The following is a 22,905-nucleotide window of genomic DNA, read 5'->3' on the forward strand; positions in this document are numbered from 1 at the left end:
TAAGCAAAAAAAACTGTACGATTAATTTCACTTACAGTTTTTTTTGCTCACCGTTTACCGCATTTTCGTTTTATTTCTTCAATTTTCTTATATTATTTTCACCTAGTGCCACCGAGTATGAGATAAGGTAATACGGCAATGGAAAATTTGCATAAGAATTGTAACGAAATGCGCAAAAGAATGAAATACGGTGAGGCTACGGCGAGAATTTTATTGTCAATGTGATTCTGACCTTACCGTGCTAACACACTAGGATTTTTCTCAATTTGTAAATTCAATTTAATTTTCAGACTAATTGTTGCTATGCGTTATTTCACATTAAAAATCATTTGAATTGATAGATTTTCGTTTATTTATTAATATAAACTAATACTTGGTCCATCAAAACATATTTAAACATGCTAAAATAGCATAAATAAGGTTGCTCAATTAAATTTGAATTCAGCAAATCAAAATGTTAAAATTGCTCATTAATTTTAATATTATTGCAGTTAAACAAATAGTCTTTCGAACCAAAGTGTTCTTAATAAATTTATGCACTCGTAATTAATTGTGGCCAAAAAAAAATAAGTACAGTAATTAGTGATAAACTTGTACGCGAGTGAAAGTTCATTGTCGGGAGTAATTTGCTGAGATCCTCCGAAACAATTCGAAGGAAATTGTCGTATGAAGAAATCTCAGTTAAGATGACTTCATACAGATTTTCAACAAAACTGTATGTATGGCTTCCTTACAAGCCTTTTTTCTGGCATTGGGATTTTTTGCATAACAGAGAAGTGAATTAAAAGACATTTTGAATACTATCATATATTTACCGGAGTCGTTCACAATCAAAATTCTCGCGGCACATACCTCTGAATTCTAAGATAAGCCTCTTAGCTTTAAATCTTAAAATCGAACTTTTAAATTGATTAGTATTTTTTCTGATTTAAAGATTTTTATTTATAAAGTGTTAAATTTGCCTATCCTTGTAGGCAGAAACGTCAGAATTTTATAATAAAGGCAATTTTTGACGAAAATTGCTTCTAGTGTGTAGACACCATTAGATTTAAACATAGAAAAAAGAAGTGATGCTTTATTGAATCGTCAATTCACCCCGATCGTTGGCCTATCTGCATTTCTTTTATGTTTGCATTTGCTACAGACAAAGATATAAATGAAATAATAAGTTTATGAAACGGAGAAAAAGTTCTCGAAGTACATCAGAATCACAATTTAGAGACCGATATAAAAATTTAAAACTTAAATTTTAATCTCAAAATTCAAGAGTAAAACCCAGTAAACTTTAATATAATTTAGGTGAAATTAAAATGTCAAACTTCTATTAATTTCTTAAATTTTAATACTGGTATAAAAGATCAAAAAATACAGGAAATTCTTGAATGAAAACCACTAGAGTAAGTGTGCTAAATTTCGGCCAGCTTGCAATTCCGGCCACCTTTTTTATTCCTCAAATTTGCATAAATTTTTAGTTATCACATACTCTAGAGATTATACATTGCAAATTAATAACAAAAAATGTGGCTTCGACAAACGAGATGACGTGAAAAAGACATTGGAAGAATTCCCGAAGGGCAAGGAACTATGAGAATGAAGGTGGCCGAAATAGGGCACCAAAGCAATGTCTATATTTTTATTCATTTTAAAATGTATTAAGAATGGTTATAGAGTAAATAAAGACGATAAACTGTCTACAAGGTTCCAAGCAATACTCCTTAAGAAGAAGGAATAAAAAAATCAATTTGTTTTAAAAATATTACATTTCAAACTTGAGACCTTGGCGCTTGCATGCAACTATGCCGAAATTTAGCACACTTACCCTAAATATGTATTTAATTTTTTTTTTTTTAGAATAAGAGGAGTGATATAAATGCATTGCATTGCATTTATTGTAATTGTAAATATTCTATACTGTAATCTATTTGCTTTCTTGTAATATCAAGACCGATCTAAAATACTTTTCTGAATCTAGTGAAAATTACAATTGTCAAGACTGAGAGTGTTGACTTGTCCGAGTTGAATTAGAAAATTTAACACCGTCAGAATGGGTGGGCTTTTTTGTGGGGGTTGCCTGGGACATTTTCAACTCACCATTGCTCAGCATTTCATCATCGGCCTTCTGACCACCCTTCATGTACACAACGCCAAATTTGAAATTCACCGAACCCTCCTGTTCCTCCAGCAACAGCAAATCCTTCTGAATGTCCGCGGAAAATAGTTCCTTGGGCGTTTTATTGGTGTCCATAGACGGGAAATGGGCCAAAATTTGCTTCACCGTCAACTTTTGCTGAGGATTGTAGGGTAGGGCAAGCTTCTGAGCACCCTGAAAGAGACACCATAACTTCTCTGAATGACTTGTAAAGTTATTTTCTTTTCTTCGTATTTATAGAAGCAAATTAATTAATTTATATGGAAATTTGAAAAACATTTTAGACCAAGTGTGGTGGGATAAAAGAAAACCAGTCTAAAGTGGATTTTGAGGGTAAAAGATAGGGCCAAAAGAAATTCTAGGGTGAAACCAATAAGCTTTCAGTCGTATGCTGTTGCTTATAAAAAAAATACACATAATCTTTAACTTTATGGTTGGATTACGCCATTAGAAGGATTGGAGTATCTTTTAAAGGACATAAATAACAATCAAATATAAATATTTTACCATATACGTCTTGAGAAATATCGTTCATAACAAAATATATTAATACATGAATTATTTGGATAATTTATCAATCCATCAAGCAAAACTTTTCTTCTAATTTGTTATATTTTTAGCATTTAGAAAGCATTTTCTACCACGTAATACCGAGTCCAATTGGAATAAAAAAGCTGTCTGCCCTTCCAATTTGTCTTGGTCGGTTAGGTGGTAGATTAGATTATTAGATATGTGAATAAATGGGATTTTATGGAATTGACTTGTCTTTGAGTTCAGTGGATAAGCAATAAAAATAAGTCGCATCAATGTGATTCTTTTGCAATCCAAATAACAAAAAAGAAAAAGCCGTGAAGTCCAGTCCAGATAGGAAGAAATATGAAACATTTTTCTACTGAATAACATTACATTTTTTTTGCGAATCCTTATCCAGAACCCATGAATAAAAGAATAAGAATTCAGGATAGCTAGGGTTAGAAAAAAAAAGTAAGATATGTGGTAATGGCAGGGAGACGAAAATGCTATGTAATCACAGTGATGGAACATAAAAAGAACAAGAGAAATGGATTTCCGTTTCAATGTAGGAAGATGATGATGGTGAAAGGAAAGAAAGTAAGGTGAAAGTCAGGAAGGGAAAACCCTGTGAAGGCAGATGTTCATTCCTTACCTGCTTCCTGAATAGTATAACTCTGTACAAAGGCATGTATTTGCTCCCTGAGTCCTGTGACACCACCGAAAGGAAGTACGGATTCTTTTCCGAATCAATCCCAACGTAGTTTTGATGCACTGTCCAAAGACAATCGATAAGCAATTAATCCATGATTGACAAATTGAATAAGGCAGATTCTCTCAATCTACTCACATCGGCCGAGGAAATATTTGAAATACCATCGAGTCTGGTGCTCAGGATTTTCCAGGATAGGCGTACTCGGACTACCAAATACCTTTTTTTTTATTATGATCCATCGCACACGAGTATGAAAGAAAAGATTACAGAGAAAATCCATCAAATATTTTGCCTTTCTCTTACAACAATTAATTTTTAACTCAAAGGAAGCTTCCTTCTTTCTTTCTTTCAATATTTATTTATTACCTACTCCTTCAGAATGTCGGAAATAGTGGAAAGAGAGATATATAGGAAATTGACGTATAACATAGGGTTCTCTTGTATTAGTACCATCTTCTTCTCTGTATTCATAAAATTAATTTTGCAACTTCGAAAGCCAATTAACTGAGAAGTAATTTCTAAATCCTTGTGTAAATAATTTATTGGTCCAGTTGTACACATTGACCCTTGGGATAAATCAGACATTTCGCAAAGGATCGATTAATACCTTTCCATAATTTACAATTAAATAATTAAATTTGAATTTACATGTAGTAGCACAAATGTCAATATTATTTATTATTGCAAATGAAATTGATTAGGGTGTGATTCTTAGTATAAGACATAATTCTATTTTAGTCACTTCCAAACTATCATGGCCTTTGATGGAGCATTATCTGAAAATTAATAATAATAATGGTGACAAAACGTTCCTTAAGGGGGAACTTAAGCCTTCCCGCAAGGGGAATTCGAAATATCTATTTATCTATTATTATTATTTTTTCTTATACGGGGACGTTATTGTCAGGAATAAAGTGCAGTGAAGTTCACTGGATGCAATTCGAACACCTTTAACTCCAGAAAAATTCCTGGTGACCTAAAGAGGATTTGAACCCAGGACACTTGCATCATAGTGCGAGTGCTCTACCACTTGACCCATTGAGTACCCTTTAGGGTAAAATGATATAATTTGGAATTAGTGTTACTAGTTGGACAATTCGCCGGTACAAGTTGGACATGGTTTTTCTTGATAAATACAGTACAAAATTTGTTTTTAAGCACAAGGAACCAAATCATAAAACTAAAGAATTATAAATGTACAAATAAAAATGAAGTACCGGCGTTGCAGGTGACTTTGCACACATTAATTCTAGCACTTATTGATAGTCTTCGCCGATCCGGTCTACCATGTCAAAGCATATAGGGATATGTTATGTACTAAGTAAGGTACAATGATCCTCAAAAGGATTCTTGTAGTTTCAGTAATAGTCAGTGAAATGCTAATATAGGTATTTTGTCTAAAAACGGCTCCGTGAAAAAGTTATCTGAAGGTGCAATTCCAAAATCGATTTCAGAGTGGTAAATTGCCCAATTCTATTCTAAATTTATCTAGCTAGAATAATCTACTTCGATTTTCTTAATTATTTTTATTAAAATACTTTTTTTCACTATTATCTTGCTAAGAACGCATGATTTATGTTATAAAATTGCAAATAGGGTAAGTGTGCCAAATTTCGGCATAGTTGCATGTAAGCACCGAAGTCCTAAGTTTGAAATGCAATATTTTTAATAAATAGTGATATTTTTTTACTTCCTTTTCGGGAGGGTTGTGTGGAACCTTGAAGATTAGTTTATTGTCTTTGTTTTCATTAAATCACTTCCTAAAATATTGAAAAATTAATAATAATATGGACATTGCTTTGGGTAGTATTTCGGCCACTTTGTGTGAAATTTCGGCCACCTTTTATCTGACCACCTTTTGTGACGGAACGGATAGAAAATTTCAAAACGTCAAACGGAACGAGTTTAATATTTAATTTAATACGTATATATGACTCACAAGCCCTGAGATCTTTCGTGTAATTTGTCCTGAAGACCTGAAGAGTAGCATCTCAAATTAACGCGCAGATTCCCGTAGAAATTTGCCCTTCCTGAACTCTTTCAAGGACTTTTTCACATCATCTTTTTCATAGAAGCGATGATTTTTTTTCTGGACATTGTAGAATTCAGAAATTGAAAATGAAAACATAAAATGAATAAGAAATTTAGGAAAGCAAAAGATGTGGCCGGAATAGGCAACACTACCTCACCGGAGAGACGCTCACAAAGTATATACTTTTTTACGCGAAATACAGGATCCAGCTGGGAAATTTTACCCGAAATTTAAAGATTGATTCACTATTAACATAAACAGAAACAATCTTTAATGAAAACTAATCAATTTTCATGAAAAACACCGAAGGAAAACCTTCTGCACTTCACCACAAATCACAAGACTACTAAAGACACAATCGATCTGTCACATTTTTTGTAAGACTCTTTCCACACTGAGTTTTTACAACACAATTTAAATTCAAATTATACCTAAAATTTAACTGTCTTTGTGTTGATACATCCTAAAATGAATAAATATTTGAAAGCAAAATGAATTCATTGACTATTCGAAGATTACATACATAATTTTAATTAATTTATTTGCATGGCCGAAATTACACTCAAAGTGGCCGAAATTAGAAGCTGGCCGAAATTTGGCACACTTCCCCTAATGGTCTTTCTAAAGCTTTATTATAGAAGTATTTGGCTAAAAATTATCCAATTTTTTGGAGAACTTAAGATAAAATGACCGAGATCTACAAGATGGTATTGTCGCCATCTTGATTTGACGTTTCTGTGCGCCATTTTGAATAACTGTCAAAACAAAAATCTCATCCGATTGAGCTGAAATTTTAGTATGTTTTAGTTGATGTTAAGGCCTTTTCAGAACACATATAAAATCTGACCTAGGTCAAGCGATTGTCTGGATACTGGGGCTCCAAGTTCAAAATTTTGACATTTTCATGAATACTGGACTACGGGGCGAGTTTTTTTATCGACAACATCATAAAAAAGGCAGGGCTATCGTTAGGCAATGAGATCTAACGAACAAACAAAAAGAAAAGTATTTTTTTTGTTTATAACAGCATATTATTTGAGGATCTGAAGAACTGTTTTTGCAAAGATGAAAAATAAAATAAATAAATGTACTTTTCGTTTATTTTTTTTAATTGTGTAAGAGTAAATAAATATGTTAAATAAAAGCCCCAAGCATTTTTAATGGTTGCTGAGGCATTTCGTTTTGGTTTTAAAATTCAGGATTACAAAATAAAGATCGCCAAAATATGAATATTTCAAAATTTTAAACTTTGAGCCTTTGTATCTAGGTAAATGCTTGACGTACACTGGAACATAGATACGTTCTGAAAAGGTCTTAACATAAGCTACAACATATTAAAATTTCAACCCAATCGGACGAGTTTTAGGTTTAGACAGTTATTCAAAATAGCGGACAGAAACGTCAAATCAAGATAGCGACCACGTCATCTTGTAGATCTCGTGCATCTTACCCTTAGATGTGAAGATCTTCATTGTCGTTTATTGTCAGAAATTGTTGTTTTTTTAATATTTATTAAAAAGTGCAAAGTCACCCGCACCTTAACCCCAGTGCAAGCCTTTTTTCTTGATTTTTTTAAACATAGTAAAATTTTATAAAATTAATGCTATTGGCACGAAATCCATTCATTAACAACTGAATACAAATAATTTTATCCATTGACCCCCCTCCCTTTTCTATTCATTTTTAGAGGGTAATGTTGAAAAACAGCGAAAAAACGTGCAAAGTCACCCGCAACGACGGTACTAAAGTTTATCAAGACAAAAAGCCCTGTCCAAATTGTACCATTGTCCAACGTGTACCACTGTCCAACTTGTACCACTTTACCCTATTTGAAAATTTCTCTGAAAATTTATTCTGAAAATTTGAAAAATTGAAATCAACTAAAAGAAAATATAATATGGTTCAGAATGTCATAAGTGATTTTAAAACCTTTATAAATTAGTCAAAAAAATTATCAGTTTTCAGAAATTTTGATATTGCAATTTTATGATACAATCAAACGGTAGTAGGAGGTAAAGTCAAAAATTTACTTCAAAATTTGGGTTTTAAATAATCCTAGAGAAATACAATTAAAAGAAATTTTCTGCAATAGTAAGACTAGTAATCAAATTCAGTTTTATTAATATCACGGTTTTGCAATTCGACTATGAATTCTTTACTTTCTGGTGAAGTGAGATCTTTCTTTATCCCTTTTAATGAAAATTTGTAAATTTATTTAAAAAAAAAAACTAATTAAAGGTCCGAATTATCTCATGTTAAGTGTCTCATCATAGATGAGGGTTATCACTCTACGATTATCATTATTTATCGAATCCCTTTCCTATTCTTATAAGATAAATCTCGCCATAAACATAGAATAATTAGCCCTACAATCTTGAATTCAGCACCTAATATCTGATTTCTCATTATGGTAAGCTCGTGACGCTCGTGACCAATTTAGGAAAAATCCTAAATTTTCCACAGAATAACTATGGGATTAATTTACTAACACAGACACAGTTATTGTAGAGATATATAAAAGAATAAATCAAGGGAAAGTACTAGAGATATATTAATGGTTCGATGAAGTGTAAGGAGAGGATTCTTCTTCATCTCTATTGAATTATGGATGGTTTAATGCTATGGGCAAGTTGGTGTCTATTCAAACGTTTCTTGATTAATTATACTTACTTCGTCTTTCTCTGCCATACTCTCACCATTCTCCAATCTGAAACGTCTGCAATTCTGGTCAAGTCCTTCAAGTTCACATTGCGGCAGCTGAAATTGTTTAAGAAAAGGCACTCAAAATTAACATTTTAATTGATAAGCTTTAATTGAAATATATCGCCTCCAAATTTGTAGTGTGGTTTAAATTGGTCAAAACTGTGCAGATTAACTAAGGAACAAAAGCACTTACTACCCTCAATGCTCTATCAATTGGTCACTTTGAGGACATAATCAAAGTGTGGGCGTTCTCATCAAATCCCACAGAGGAGTGAATAAATTGAGTGTCTGATATCTTCTGTAGCGTCAATTCAATAGGGAGGTATCTGTGGAGCCATATCAATTGTTGATTTACCATTTATCCCATTTTCAATTGAATTTTCGTGAAAGAGATTCTGAAACGTCATACACTTTTAGGGAGACTTTTCAACCACTCTTCATAGGAAAATAGACGATAAAAAAGTCACAGACACTCTCCAGCAAAAGAAATTCTCCAAAAATGCCAAATGCACACCGCTCTTTTTTTCTATCATCTATTTTTCCCCATTTTTCTCATGTTCCTTTTCAAATTCTTTTTCTCACATACCAGCAGTTTTGGAGGGAAAGTAAAAGTGTTTTCCTCACTTGAGGATTTTTCATTGTAACCCCCTTCAAAGATTCTTGAAGCGTACGGCAAAAAAAGGAACATCAATCGCGCTGTTGGGGAAATTCATTTACCACAACAATAAAAAAATATGAATTTTTTACTTTGGAAAAAATGCCAGAATAACAGCATTAGAGGGTGCTGTAAAAAGCCCCTGTTTTGTTTTAAATTTACACAAGTTCTTTCTAATGAAAATTGTAATACAGTCGAATTCCTTAAATCTAAAGTTATTTATCTTAATTTAGGGAAAGTGCATTTCACATGAATTCCGTTACGTTTTTGAAAATATCGTTCAAACTTGATACGCAATTTACGTGTCCACTAAAAAGGTAAGAAATGTATGAAAAAATAATCACAAATCATAAAAATTTGCGGAATGCTCGATCTCACGAAATAGAGCTGTCTGTCAATTAATTTTTCGCATTATCTTTTGGTGCTTATTGCTCTACTAGCGATTAAACGGTTTATAATAGCCTCTACACACTTGAGAAATTTATGTCCATATTGAGGAAAATTCTAGACGCGTGTGCAGGAAATACTGTCAAATACGGACATACGTTACTCTAATGTGTAGAGTTCATAAATCATAAATGGTTGTCCAAATCGAAAATTGGTAAAGAAATGAACATTCTGTAGAATGTTATGGCGTGAGAAGCATGAGGACAAACAAAAAAATGAAAAATTATGTATATGTACAGAAAAAGTCTTATAGGGGAAGTGTGCCAAATTTCGACCAGCTTCTAATTTCGGCCATGCAAATAAATTAATTAAAATTATGTATGTAATCTTCGAATAGTCAATGAATTCATTTTGGTTTTAAATATTTATTCATTTTAGGATGTATTAATACAAACACAGTTAAATTTTAAGTATAATTTGAATTTAAATTGCGTTGTAAAAACTCAGTGTGGAAAGAGTCTTACAAAAAATTTGCCAGATTGATTGTGTTTCTAGCAGTCTTCTGATTTGTGGTGAAGTGTAAAAGGTTTTCTGTCGGCGTTTTTCATGAAAATTGATTAGTTTTCATTAAAGATTGTTTCTATTTATGTTAATAATGAATCAATCTTTAAATTTCGGGTAAAATTTCCCAGCCTGATCCTGTATTTCGCGTAAAAAAGTATATACTTTGTGAGCGTCTCTCCGGTGAGGTAGTGTTGCCTATTCCGGAAACATTTTTTGCTTTCCTAAATTTCTTATTCATTTTATGTTTTTTTTTCAATTTCTGAATTTTATAATGTCCAGAGAAAGAAACCATCGCTTCTATGAAAAAGATGATGTGAAAAGGCATTGGAAGAGTTCAGGAAGGGCAAATTGCTACGGGAGTCTGCGCGTAAATTTGAGATGCCACTCTTCAGGTCTTCAGGACAAATTACAAGGACTATCTCAGGGCTTGTGGGTCATATAAACGTATTAAACTAAATATTAAACTCGTTCCATTTGACGTTTTGAAATTTTCTATCCGTTGCGTCACAAAAGGTCAGAAAAAAGGTGGCCGGTATTTCAGACAAAGTGGCCGGAATACTACACTGAGGGAAATGAATCTGGAAGCCGGGGTTAGAAAGAGGGGTTGAATTTGCACCATAGCAATCGGGGTTTGGATTCACACCAAAAATAGGGAGAAAAAAGTGAATTTCACACCACCTTTGCTTTATAAAAATTAACTCTGTCGAGTGTTACAATTACACTTTTCATATAATCTGTAAAAAGCACATTAAAAAGTATTTTTGTGTCACTCAGGATAGTCAGAAATATGACTTAGATGAATTTAATACACTTTCGTTTCATTGTGATATGAAAAAAATGTATAAAATATATTTTTTTTAGGAAATGAATTGCTATAGAATATTTAAACCCCATCGAGTGCTAAATTTACACCGCTAGGAACCAAGGTAAGCAAATCCAAGACGAGTGTGCAAAGTACACTTACATAGTGTATTTTTAACACTTCCTCGGGTTTATAGAATAGAAAGACGCCATTAATTTGTCGTCCTCCTCTTTTGCTACCAGTCTTTCAAGAGCGTCCATTTGAAAAAGTGTCGTGTACCAGTGTGAACTTTTCTTGGTGATTTTCAGTGATTAATTAGCATCTAGAGGATATATTTCTGCGTAAAAAGAACGGTAAGTCTACAAATTTCTTTAAAATGTTGTGAAAAAAGTGAATAATTTGCAAGAAAAAGGAATTCTTTGCGGTTTTCTGAGGAAGTGCTGATGCTATGCGATTTGCATATTTTTTGTTCGTGTGCTTTAGCAATCATTACGCAATATTCTTAATTCAATTCCGAGATAAAAGTCAATTATCATCATCTACTATCGCTCTTCATATTGTCTTTGTAGGAGGAGAGTAAAACCGGCTATATAAACATGTGTTGTGACTGCGTTACCTAAAAATCTGCAGAAATTGCAACTAAATCTATTTGTTAAATGTCTTGAGTTTTATATCTGACCACTTTGTGTATCAAAAATTGGTCAAAAAGGTCGCATGACCTAAGACCTTGGTAAAGGGGGTTTAGGGAAGGGGGAAACAAAAAAAGCAACTAAATCTCATTGAAGCAGCATAGCAATCTCAATAATTTTACGCAGTTTCTTTAATTTTTTTGTAGTTCTTTTTTTATCTTATTGTGCAATTTAATTTACAGTTTTGAGGAAAAAATCGCTATTTGAGAGAATTTTTTGATGTCGGAAACTGGTGAAGCTTCTACCTCTGCAGCTACAACTAATGCAAAACGAAATTGGAATTGTAGCGGTAGTAGATGTGGACAAAAATACCCTGGAGCTGCTGCAATTGTGGGATACACCTGATTATAACAAAGAAAATCCTTGTGGGTATGTATATGCGATACAATTTTGTTGATTTTTTTCTTTGTTTTATTAATAGGACTGACAGTCCTCTATACAGTAATGCATTAGATAGGCATGAATTGCAAATGCATAGCTGTGAGTGAATATTTCCTTTCTTATTATGCCATTGAATAAACGAACAGTAAAAAGTCAAATTTGGTCAGCAAAAAATTCGAAACAATCAGTAAAAAATAAAAAAGGGCAGTAAAAAGTTAAGAAAGGCAGTAAAAAATTAAAAAAAGAGCTGTATTTTATTAAAAGTGGTCAGTAAAAAATAAAACATGATCAATAAGAGTAAAAGATGATCAGTAAAAACTAAAAAGTAGTCATTAAAAAATAAAAAGTGGTCAGTAAAAAATTAAAAATGAGCAGTGAAAAATAAAAAGTGGTCAGCAAAAATTAAAAATGAGCGCTAAAAACTTTCGAGTAGATCAATAGAAAATTAAATATAAGCAGTAAAAAATTATAAAAAAAAAACAGTAAAGAATTAGAAAAGAGCCGTTAGAAATATTCGAGTTAATCAGTGAAAAATCAAAAGAATTAAAGAATTAAAAATTAGTAGTAAAAAATAAAAAATTAAAAATCAGCAGTAAAAAATAAAATCTGGTCCGTAAATATTAAAAATTGGTTATTTAGGAAGTTATCAGTATCGCCTGTTGGGGCAAAGGTAAATTTTCTGTGCCCTTGACTTCGTAAAACTGTAATTATATTTTTTATTGGTTGAAATGCTTATGTGAAATGCATTGCAGACGAAATGTTCAATTTTTGAACAAAATGTGTGAAAGATTAAATGTAAAATACGAAATATCTTAGAATACGAAGATTACGCAATACGAAATGTGCAATACGAACATGTAAAATACGAAGTTTCTAAATCCCAAGTTTAACTTTCTGCTGACCACTTCTTATTTTTTACTGCCTATTTTTAATTTTTTGCTGATCATTGTTTAATTTTTTAGTGATCAACTCTAATATTTCTACTGATCGATTTGAAGTTTTTACTGACCACATTTAACTTATTACTGAACAAATTTAATTTTTCACTGACAAAATTTTACTTTTTACTGACAAAATTAAATATTTTTACAGATTTTTTCGAATTATTTGCTAATCAATTTTAATTTTTTGCTGACCACTTTTAATTTTTTACTGCTCATTTATTTTTTCCCTCTTATTAGTTGTTTTTTGTATATCTTTTTAGGATTCCGTCTAACCATTGCAGAATTAAAAAAATGTAGTGGACAGTGATCTGCACACCATTTTTATGCCCGAGGAATTAAAGGAAAAAATTAATTTCCGAACACACCTGCGCGCTTGGCAATCAAAGTTTGCTCAAAAGAACCTTTGTGACGAAATATCTGCTACTACCGATCCACCCTTGCTAGAGGTAACATTTTTCCTTCATTGTTAGAATATTTGCCAAGTTTGTGTTAATTTTTTTTAATTTCTGATTAATTTTTATTGCAAAATGGAACTAATATGCTGGATTAGATGTTCTTTTTCATTTATTTGCTTTTCTTGCTTATGCTTTCATGCGTTTTAAATTGAATGTTGCATTTTGATTGCATATAGGGGCTTGAACATATTTTGGAAAAGTCAAAAGCGGGAAGAGTCATAATTGATAAATTCAAGGAAGAAAAACGACTGGATCGCAAATCTCAAGGGCTTCTGGTGACTGCCATTTCGGAGTATTTTCTGGAACGAGACATTCGTCCTAGCCTACCTTTAATTGATAGGTTGGCAGGAGAGATCGAGCAACTTTTTACCTCGGAAAGTAAAAGTAAAATATTTTCACTTTTTTTTATATATAGGTGTATGCAACTTTACAAATGTGATTATTTTTGAAAAATATGTAAACGCATATTAAAGTTAAACGTGATGATTTTTAATTCAATACATAGATTTTACTTAGAAAAGCTGCTTTAGAAAAATTATAAAATTTGCAATATTGTTTGAATTTTCGCGATAAGTAAATTTTCTTTTACTTAATCACAGACGTTGCATATATACCTATTATATCTTTATTAATGTTAAACTATTTAAAAATTAAGCACTCTCACTTAATTTTTGGCGCAATTCTTTAGATTTATATGGTGTATTACTTGATAAAGCTTTCATTCACTGTTTGTGCACGTAATATAGACAGTTGTTTCGATATTATGATTTTTGCTTTTGATCAGTACTTTAAAATATTTACTTATAAATTTTTTGAACTTATTTACAAAAATGAATAACTACACGGAAAATGATAATGCCCAACACACAATAATTTTTGCTGGTAAACATATTTCAAAATTTCCTATAAGAGTGAGTGAGATGACTAGATTATATTAGATAACATGTTTATAAAACAAAAGTTATATATTCATTATATGATATTTGAAAGAATTTGAAAAATAAAAGTTAATTTTCAAAACAAACATTTCAGTTTTTTTATTTAAAAAGGTGTTTATGAAGAGGGTAATATGTACACTCGAAGGGGGTACAAATATTTCTTCTGTGGATGGTGTTACTGTAAACCTTGGCGGGGTTACCAACTTTTACACCTAAAGGTGCTAAAATTTTGTTTGACGAGGTTTGAATATTTTAAATACCATTGGTGTGAAAATAACCCTTGATGGGGTTTCTAAATTATTTTAGAGCGTCGGTGTGAAATCCACACCCGATGGGGTTTGATTTTTCTACTCAATTTTTTTAACCCCCGCCCATTACCAAATTTACTACCGGAGAGGTTTGGTTGATTCGGGGTTAGAATTCGGTGTGAAAAATAACCCCCGATTTGTGCACATTTCACACCCGTATTTCTCTCAGTGTACCCAAAGCAATGTCCATATTTTATTTTTCAGTATTTTAGCAAGTGATTTAAAGAAAACAAAGATGATAAACTAGTTTTCAAGGTTCCACACAACCCTCCCGAAAAAAATATCAAATAAGTAAAGTAACAAAAAATATCAATATGAATTAAAAATATTGCATTTCAATCTTAAGACTTCAGTGCTTATATGCAAGTATGCCGAAATTTGGCACACTTACCCTACGCTTTAAAATTATACAACTTTTTAGAAAAATACGTCAGCCCTTAAATACTGATTTAGATGTTTAAAGTTTTAAAATTTAACTCAGAATTGAAAGACTTTCCAATAAAAATAAGTATAGTTAATAATAGAATAAAGTTTTTGCTATATGTGAGGAAAGCAAAATAAGAAATTCTAATTGAAGGTTGCCTCATTCGGAAGGAAGCCGACTATTTTATTCGAAAACGGAAATTTTATTATATTTTTTAGTCGTATAAATGACAATAAAACGTTATAAAATAAATCTATATCTAAACTACTGCGCCTTAAACCGAAATTAGAAACTATTTGATTTAGATGGCATTTAGCGGACTTCAGCAGGTTATTTTTATATTATATAAAATATTAATATCCGAATTCATTTGCAAACAGGTGTCATTAAAATCAATACGAAGACAATTAAACATGATTTATGAGATCTTTTGCAATTTGTGTGACGAAGAGATATTATTAGCTGCCATTTATATGTGAACGATATATATAAGAGCATTGTTTTAAAAGCTTTATTGTTTTGTGAAGTAAACTGCAAAGGACCAACGTAAAAACTTTCATCAAAAGCACATTTTGGCTCGGCATTCAAGCTTTCAGTGTTTCATTGTCCATTTGGAGTGACAAAGAAGAATTGTGAGATAGAAAATATGTGGTGTTTCTGACAGGTTGGAAATATTTCTGATTAAGCATTTAATCTAAGATGATGGTGATATAGAGCTTGATGGTGATATAGAGTTTGATGGTGCTACGCTTAGGTACCCTCCAACAATAAACCACACATAGACTCGACGTTGATTACCCCTTTCTTGGAGGATGCATCGAGAAAGATTGAGTGGATGTTGTGGAAGGTCGGAAGGGTTTGAGGTAGATGAATCCCCGTAGAATTGTCTCGGACTCTCAAGAGTATTCATTACACACTCATCTTCCACAGCACTTGATAAAGCAAATGGTCAATAAAAGTGTCAAGAGAATGATCCCCTGACCTTTCCGCGTGGATTGGCGCATTATGTCGTTTCGCTGATACGACCATTGCCTTGATTAAAAAGTATATTTACCCAAGAATACCGCCACACTTGTCCTCATTCTCTTGACATGTCCACCTACATGACAACCCACATTCCTTTTGGCCGCATAATTCCATGTGGTATTATTTTCTTCACCATAATACTGACGTCAGTTGGGCAGTGAACAAATTGAGGGAAACACCAGTGATTACGACGAAATCCTTGGACTTAGACCCGGTAGCATACTGAAAGAATAACCCAAAAGTGACACAAAGCAGGAACCTGGGGATCAATGATCCAATTATCCCTGGTATTTGGCACCCATTCACACAGGAGTGTGACAATATTTACGTAAAAAGATGGTGAATAGATTGTGTCTATTTTCATCACGTAAACTTGAACGGTTATTTAAAGATTCCTCTGATGGGGATGTTTCGAACAAAATTCTCACACTCTCTACCACCCATACCACGTCACACTGAATCCCTGTGAAAATTGCCAAAGAAGGTAATCTACTTGGATTATATTGGTTTAAATCACTTTATTCCTTTCTCAAGGAATTTTCTGAACACATACGGTAAACTTGTATTTCCTACAAGAAGTTGCAAAAAAGGATGAAGGTGGTTGCACATCTAAATTGAAATGCACATGAAATTGCAGACAACAATTGAATAAACCACCTCCACTCAAACGAAAATTGTGCACTATTTCAATATAAATGCAATTTTTTCAACAAAAAAAATTGAGACTGAAAGCCCAATTTATTTTGCACAAAAGCTTTTATCAAAAAACCAAACAGCATTTCACATTTTTATTGAGTTGCAAGAAAAGTTCTGACCAACTTTTCAACCCCAGATGCTGCTATTACTTGTACTACTTAAGAAACTAATTGCCTGTCTTATAGAATTAAAACTTTTAAAATTTCTTCAATCAATCTCTAATAAGTTTAATAAATAATAACAGATGAAACATAACATCTCATAGGGGAAGATGTGTTTGACCATACAAAGCCCTAGTGGAATTAAGTGCAGTGAAGGTTCTTAAATGCTATTCAAACACCTTTAATGATTTCTTGTGATACTAAAGGGGATTCAAATGATAATTCAGAGTTATGCCCAACGCACAATGCCTTTTGTTTTGTGAATATGTCTTTGACATTTCAGTGAGAGTGAAAGATAACTAAATCTAGTCATCTCGCTCTCTCTAATAGGAAATTTTGAAAACATATTTACAAACAAAAGTTATTGTGCATTGGTCATTATGCCCAGCGCACAATAACTTTTGTTTTGTAAACATGTTTTTGACATTTAAATAACAGTGAATGAGACAAAGATCTTATCATCACCTTCTCTTTTCGCCTTACTCTAATCTTTATGGACGAGTCATACTCAATAGGACATATTTCAAAAAATTAAACTTCTTTTTTCAATTTGAGAAATAAATAAGGAAAAAAAACTAATGAAGAGAAACTTTTACACAAAATATTAGAACGCCAATTATCGCTGTTAAGTCAGGAAAAAGAATATCGTTCTCTAATTTTTTTCACAATACCTTATTCCATGTTACCCGCCACACTGGAAAAAGTTATAGTCAATATTTGAGATAATGAACTACATTTTAGTAAGAAAAGTGGTTCAAATTTCTTTAATAAATGATAAATGTGAACATAAATTTCTCTAATGTATAGAAGATATAATACACCAACTTATTTTAATTAAAAAAGATTAACACTTGATATTTTGATGCAATCTCACAAAATTTTAATTATTTTTATGTGAACAATAAACACGATTTTTTCATTTTTAGCAGAGTTTGGTTTCCTATCAAGTTCATATAAATTGCTTCACAAAATACTTATTAAATTTCAAGCTATTGAAATAAATTTTCCACTGTTACGCAAAATTTAAGTAAAATACCATTATCGATTTTTTTCCAAAATCATAATTATATATCATAAAATTAATAAATAAATCCCAAGTTTGCATAAACGAATTTGATTAGTCTTAATATTTACTGTGAAAAATTCAAATTATATTTGAGAATTAATTTCAATGAAAAATCAAGTATTTTTAAAATTTTTGTATGTAGGGTAATTGTACCAAATTTCGGCATAGTTGCGTGTAAGCACCAAAGTCTTAAGTTGGGAATGTAATATTTTTAATACAAATTGAAATTCTTCGTTATACCTTTCTGAGGAGTGTTATTTGAAAGCTTGTAGATAGTTTACATTTTTGCTTTTTCAAGAATTATTTTTAATACTTTTAAGTAAGTAAAAATAGCAATATTTCGGACACCCTAATCTTCATAGTTCCTTGTCTGTTTCGGAAATCTTTGAAGGTCTTTTGGACATTATCTCGTTCGTAGAGCCTATCCTTTTTATTGCATTGTACTACCTCTAAAGAATAAAAAGAATCTAAAAATTTATCGAATTTTGAGAAAAAGACTGACCGAAATTATAAACTGGCCGAAACTTGGTAGTTTCCCCTAAACAATTCACAAGATAATGTAGTCTTAAATGTTTTGTGATAATGTAAAGCCCTAGAATGCCCAAAATAATCAAAGCTTTAGCCAATCAGAAAGCACTATGGTATTAACATATTTTTTGGAATTAAATATTAAATATTTAATTACATTTCGATTCTTCAAAATGAAACTGCTGTAAGTCCATTTCCCTTCAATCAACGAATGTGGACGGAAATAAAATGCAGTTAGACTACTTTCAGTTTAAAGATACGATTTGGATATTGCTTTAAAACTTTAAGGACGATTGGGATCTTAGGTGACCCAAAAAAAAATTCATGATGAGAATAATTGAGTTTTATTACTGTCATCAAGACCTTCCTAAAAAAAATGCACTGCGAATTTCCAAAACGATTTAGAATTTCTAAAATTCAGAATTTTGCATTTTTGTAGGAAAATGTAGGCATGGTTCATACACAGTGATGCGAATTTTCTCTTTGGTTGCAAAGATCTAGGGTAAATACCCCGAATGATGCCACTACTCCATTTAATGCCACCTTGAATGAAATGGTATTTTTTCAATATTATAATATTTTCACAATTCGAAAATATTGTAATATTGAAGAAATACCCTTTTATTCAAGGTGGCATCAAATGGGGTAGTGCGGTTTCATTCGGAGTATCGACCCTAGTCCGTAATTTTTTTTAGTCATAAGAGAGATAATTATTAATCTCATGACGCGAGATAAGAAATGGTAAACCAACTCTTTGTAAGCAAAGAGAAAATTCGCATCGTTTGAAGGGTTATTGTGTGCGCAAACCATGCCTACATTCCCCTATATCAAATTTTTAGAATGAAAAATTCCGTGTAAAGAGTTTTATGAGAAATAGGGAAAAGTGCTCTCCCTTCGAACATTCATGCCTTCGAATAACGTGAATTTCTTTTGTTTTTCGTAAGAGATTTACACTATATTATCATGGAATTATGAACAATTGATGATAAGCCAACTAATATTAGGTGAGATTCTTAACAATCTCACCTACTATAATCCTAACAAAATCTCATGTCCTCCGATTGGCCCCAAACTTTGCCAGAATGCGTTTTGACACTTCCTGATCACGAATATATGGATGGCTAAAAACCGTTCCCGTCCGTCCGTCCGTCCGTCCGTCCGTCCGTCCGTCCGTCCGGTCGCTCTTTGGAGCTTAATACCTCCTAAACTAAAAGAGATATCGACTTGCGGTTTTCGGCAAAGGTTATATATCGTATGAAAATTGCAACTTGGTGCATTGACCCCCCACCCCTCCTTCCGCCATTTTGAATACCCCCCTTTTTTGTTTTCTCAATGGCTCCGCCCCTATGGCATCGATCGGGCTCAAATTTTAGAATGTTATAGCTGGGCCTTAGGGTTTTCCATCAATACTAAACTTAAGGTCCCCCGACCCCCCTGACCGGAGCTATAAGGGTCCAAAAAAAATTTCTTAAAATGGCCATAACTCCGGTTCTAATTTTCAGAATTTAAAAAATGGGGGCTTTTTGGAAAGCTCTCGTGAAATGCCACTTCCCCTTCTAACATCGCAAGTTCATAAAACTACCGCTAGGGGCGCTATTATTAAAAAGAAAATTTTTAAATTTTAAAAGTTAAATAACTCAAAAATTCCTTATGCAATCGGGCTGAAATTTTAGTATGTTGTAGCCGTTGATTATACCTATCAAACAAAAAAATCCTTAAGTCGATCCATAACCCCTGACCCGAGCTATAGGGGGTCAAAGTTCGAATATTGACCGGCCTCTATCTCCAGTTCTAATTAACGTAGCGACCTAAATTTTACCTTTTTGGTTTCGTATCGATGAGCACTTTCAGATGGAAGTTCAAAAAGTCACCACAGGTGGCGCTGCGATAGCGTCAAAATTCATCGAAATTCAAAATCATTTTTCTCAAAAATTCCTTTGTGCAAGTTAATGAAATTTTAGTATGTTGTAGCCCAGTCTAGGACGTTTCCAAAATGGTGCAAATGTGCGCTGTGGTTTCAATAGAACCGGAGATATGAGGAGTCAAAGTTCACGAAATTCAAAAAATCATATCTCCGATTCTATGTGCCCGATTTTAATGAATGAGGGCTTAAACGAAAGATCTCACCAAATGCTACAACTTTCTAGAATATTTGAACTTCGTGGGACCAACACCAGGGGCGCCACAGTCGAAAAACCAATTTCAATATCACATAACCTCAATTATCTCGACTGTCGCTGAACCGATTTTGATGATTACTTCGACATAATTGTAGAGTACATTTGTCTCTACATTTCGTCCATACATCATTTTCCGGTCAGACTACGCTATCACTCCGATTTTGCCGTTTAAGTGTGAAAAAATTGATTTTTCCCATAATAACGCTTTGAAATCACTCAGATGCCAATTTGACTGCCTCTACTCCACAAAGACACTTAAAATATGGTTTTAAATGGAAAGTCCCACAAAATACAACAATTCTTTGATATAGTTGAAGTTCATACAAATGAACACTTGGGGCACTCTGGATGAAAAAACAAGTTAAGAAACAAAAAACCTCGCTTATCTTGGCTTCTGAGTAATCGATGAGATCAAGTTCTACGGCAAAATTATAGAGAACATTCTGGTCTACATTTCACCCATATATCACTTTTGTACCAGTTCATCCAAATCCTTGATATTTTGATTTAAATACAAAATTTGTATAATTTCACGAATTTGATTCAAGATAACTGAATGGCGTCTCCCAACTTCAGCTCCAAATCGAATTTGCATGCACTCCGAGTTAGCTAACGTTAAGAATCTCACCTACATAAGCCGGTTAGGATTATCTGTCCTTTTGATATAAATGTATAAATCTCTAGGAAGACTAAAAGAAAATTCACATTATTCGAAGGCATGAACTACTTTCCCCTGCCCTATAGCTTCTACACTATATAACTTTATATGACCGATAAGAAGTATATTTTTCCTTTTTTCTCTTAAAAATATTATAAAAATTTCAATAGTATTTGAGTGGAAAGTGTTTGGAAGATTGTCTCCCCAAAGCAATCCCTAAATTCGCATTCAAAGTTCATTTTCTTCGGATGTCAGGCAACGACCTTCTCCGTTTCTCTTCATTTGATAGGCAACAGTGAAGGAAAATTGAAGCCCTCTCATCACCTAAAATTGAATTCACTTTAGTGCCATAGGCACGATGACAAATGAGAAATTTCCAAAACAATGTCACAAACAAATCAAATTAATTTTCCCAACGGAATTGCTGTTTTGTCTCCATTGACATGCCCGTTATGAGAAAATCTTCACCCTTCTCTGATTGAGTTACAATTAATTGCTATAATTCCTCCAAAATTTACCATCCATAGTTAAAGTACTTTTGCCCATCGTTCTCTGCACAAGTGAGACTTTATCAATTTTCCGTGGTGTTGCAGGTGGAAAAATGATGGGAAAAAAAGGGTCGCCTTACCTTATCAACAGATCCATAATTGCGTCTAGCAAAAACACCACGACGAGAAATTAATTCTGTTGCTGACGAACTGCAAATTAACAGAGAATTGTGTTAGTTTAGTATGATCGTGGGAATAACAATAAACATTGTATTTATGCCACCCACTTTGAAAACTCTTTTCCAAGAAAAAAACCATTACAAGTCAAGTGGTACACAAATTGTGGAATTCATGTAGGAAGAACCCTCAAACCAATGTTCAGCGCAAAAAGATCTGTTTGTTTTATTGGGTAAAACATTCGCAAACGTATTGTACTTGACTTTATTAAAATCATGAGATATGATGAAGAATATCCATGTAACAAAGTGAACATAACATAAGAATTTAATTTGCGTTGTGAATAAATTCGAAAAATTTCCTTTACACATTTTGAACATTACAAAAAAAATTGAAAAATATAAATTATTGTAGAATCATTAAATTAAAATATTACAGTTCTTTATTTTTAATTTTCTTTCGAAATATGTTATTCATTTCCCGATAAATATCCAAATTGAAGAAAATTTTAAGTCATGCTTTTTTTCAAAAGTTGAAGCCAACTAAAATTGACATTTTTCATTAAAAATTAAATCCAGAATAAGGGTTTACGACAACTCTGCTGAAGCTAACCGCCTATCAAAACAATACAATAATAAATTAAGGTGTACAGAATATGGTGACCTTAAAAATATCATAATAATTACTGCCAGTCTTTTTTTTCTTCCACATCACATAATTTTATGAACATCTGATAAAAAGCAAATATTATTGTTGTAAGTGTGATTTGTTAGGGGAGTAGCAGACTAACTTTCTTCTATTCCTACTCCTAAATCTTACAATCTTATAATACAGCGAATAATAAATAAGAAATTTGAAAAGATAAAATACACACAATAGAGCGAGGCTTTTCTGAAGCGTAGGAACATCAATGTTTCCCTGTTCCCTTTCGATTAGGAAGAAAAGAATTACATTGAGAAAAACTCACAAAATAGTATATTTCCGGAAAAAAAATAATTTTCTTAGCCTAAGAAACTTATTTTTTAGTTTAGGTATTACTAAAAATAATTACTTATTATTAAATTAAAATAATAAAAAATTAAAAAAAAATTTAAAAATTATTTTTTTTAAATAAATAATTAAAATAATTAGGTATTACTATAAAATTTTACAAAAAAAATACCTCTATTTTTATGGAGGGCGTGGCTTAATTTTAAAATGAACGGTTGGTTTTCTATAATCGTAAACAAATTTTCAAGATCAAGATCGTTGGAAAAAGATGAATTTGAA

At 32.3% G+C, this 22,905-nt stretch overlaps 1 protein-coding gene across 2 annotated transcripts in view; it reads right to left on the reverse strand.

The window, feature by feature from the left end:
* LOC129804356 (GTPase-activating Rap/Ran-GAP domain-like protein 3) overlaps positions 1-22,905 on the reverse strand; it is a 112,234-nt gene that overhangs the window by 20,692 nt on the left and 68,637 nt on the right. For both annotated transcript variants that reach the window (XM_055851609.1, XM_055851617.1), the window contains 5 exons: positions 21,600-21,669; positions 8,077-8,163; positions 3,510-3,591; positions 3,315-3,433; positions 2,092-2,323 (listed from right to left, as the gene is read on the reverse strand). In XM_055851609.1, coding sequence (XP_055707584.1) covers positions 2,092-2,323; positions 3,315-3,433; positions 3,510-3,591; positions 8,077-8,163; positions 21,600-21,669 — 590 coding nt within the window. The remainder of the gene's footprint in view (positions 1-2,091; positions 2,324-3,314; positions 3,434-3,509; positions 3,592-8,076; positions 8,164-21,599; positions 21,670-22,905) is intronic.

This window comes from Phlebotomus papatasi, chromosome 1 (genome assembly GCF_024763615.1).
Source record: "Phlebotomus papatasi isolate M1 chromosome 1, Ppap_2.1, whole genome shotgun sequence".
Lineage (NCBI taxonomy): Eukaryota > Metazoa > Arthropoda > Insecta > Diptera > Psychodidae > Phlebotomus > Phlebotomus papatasi.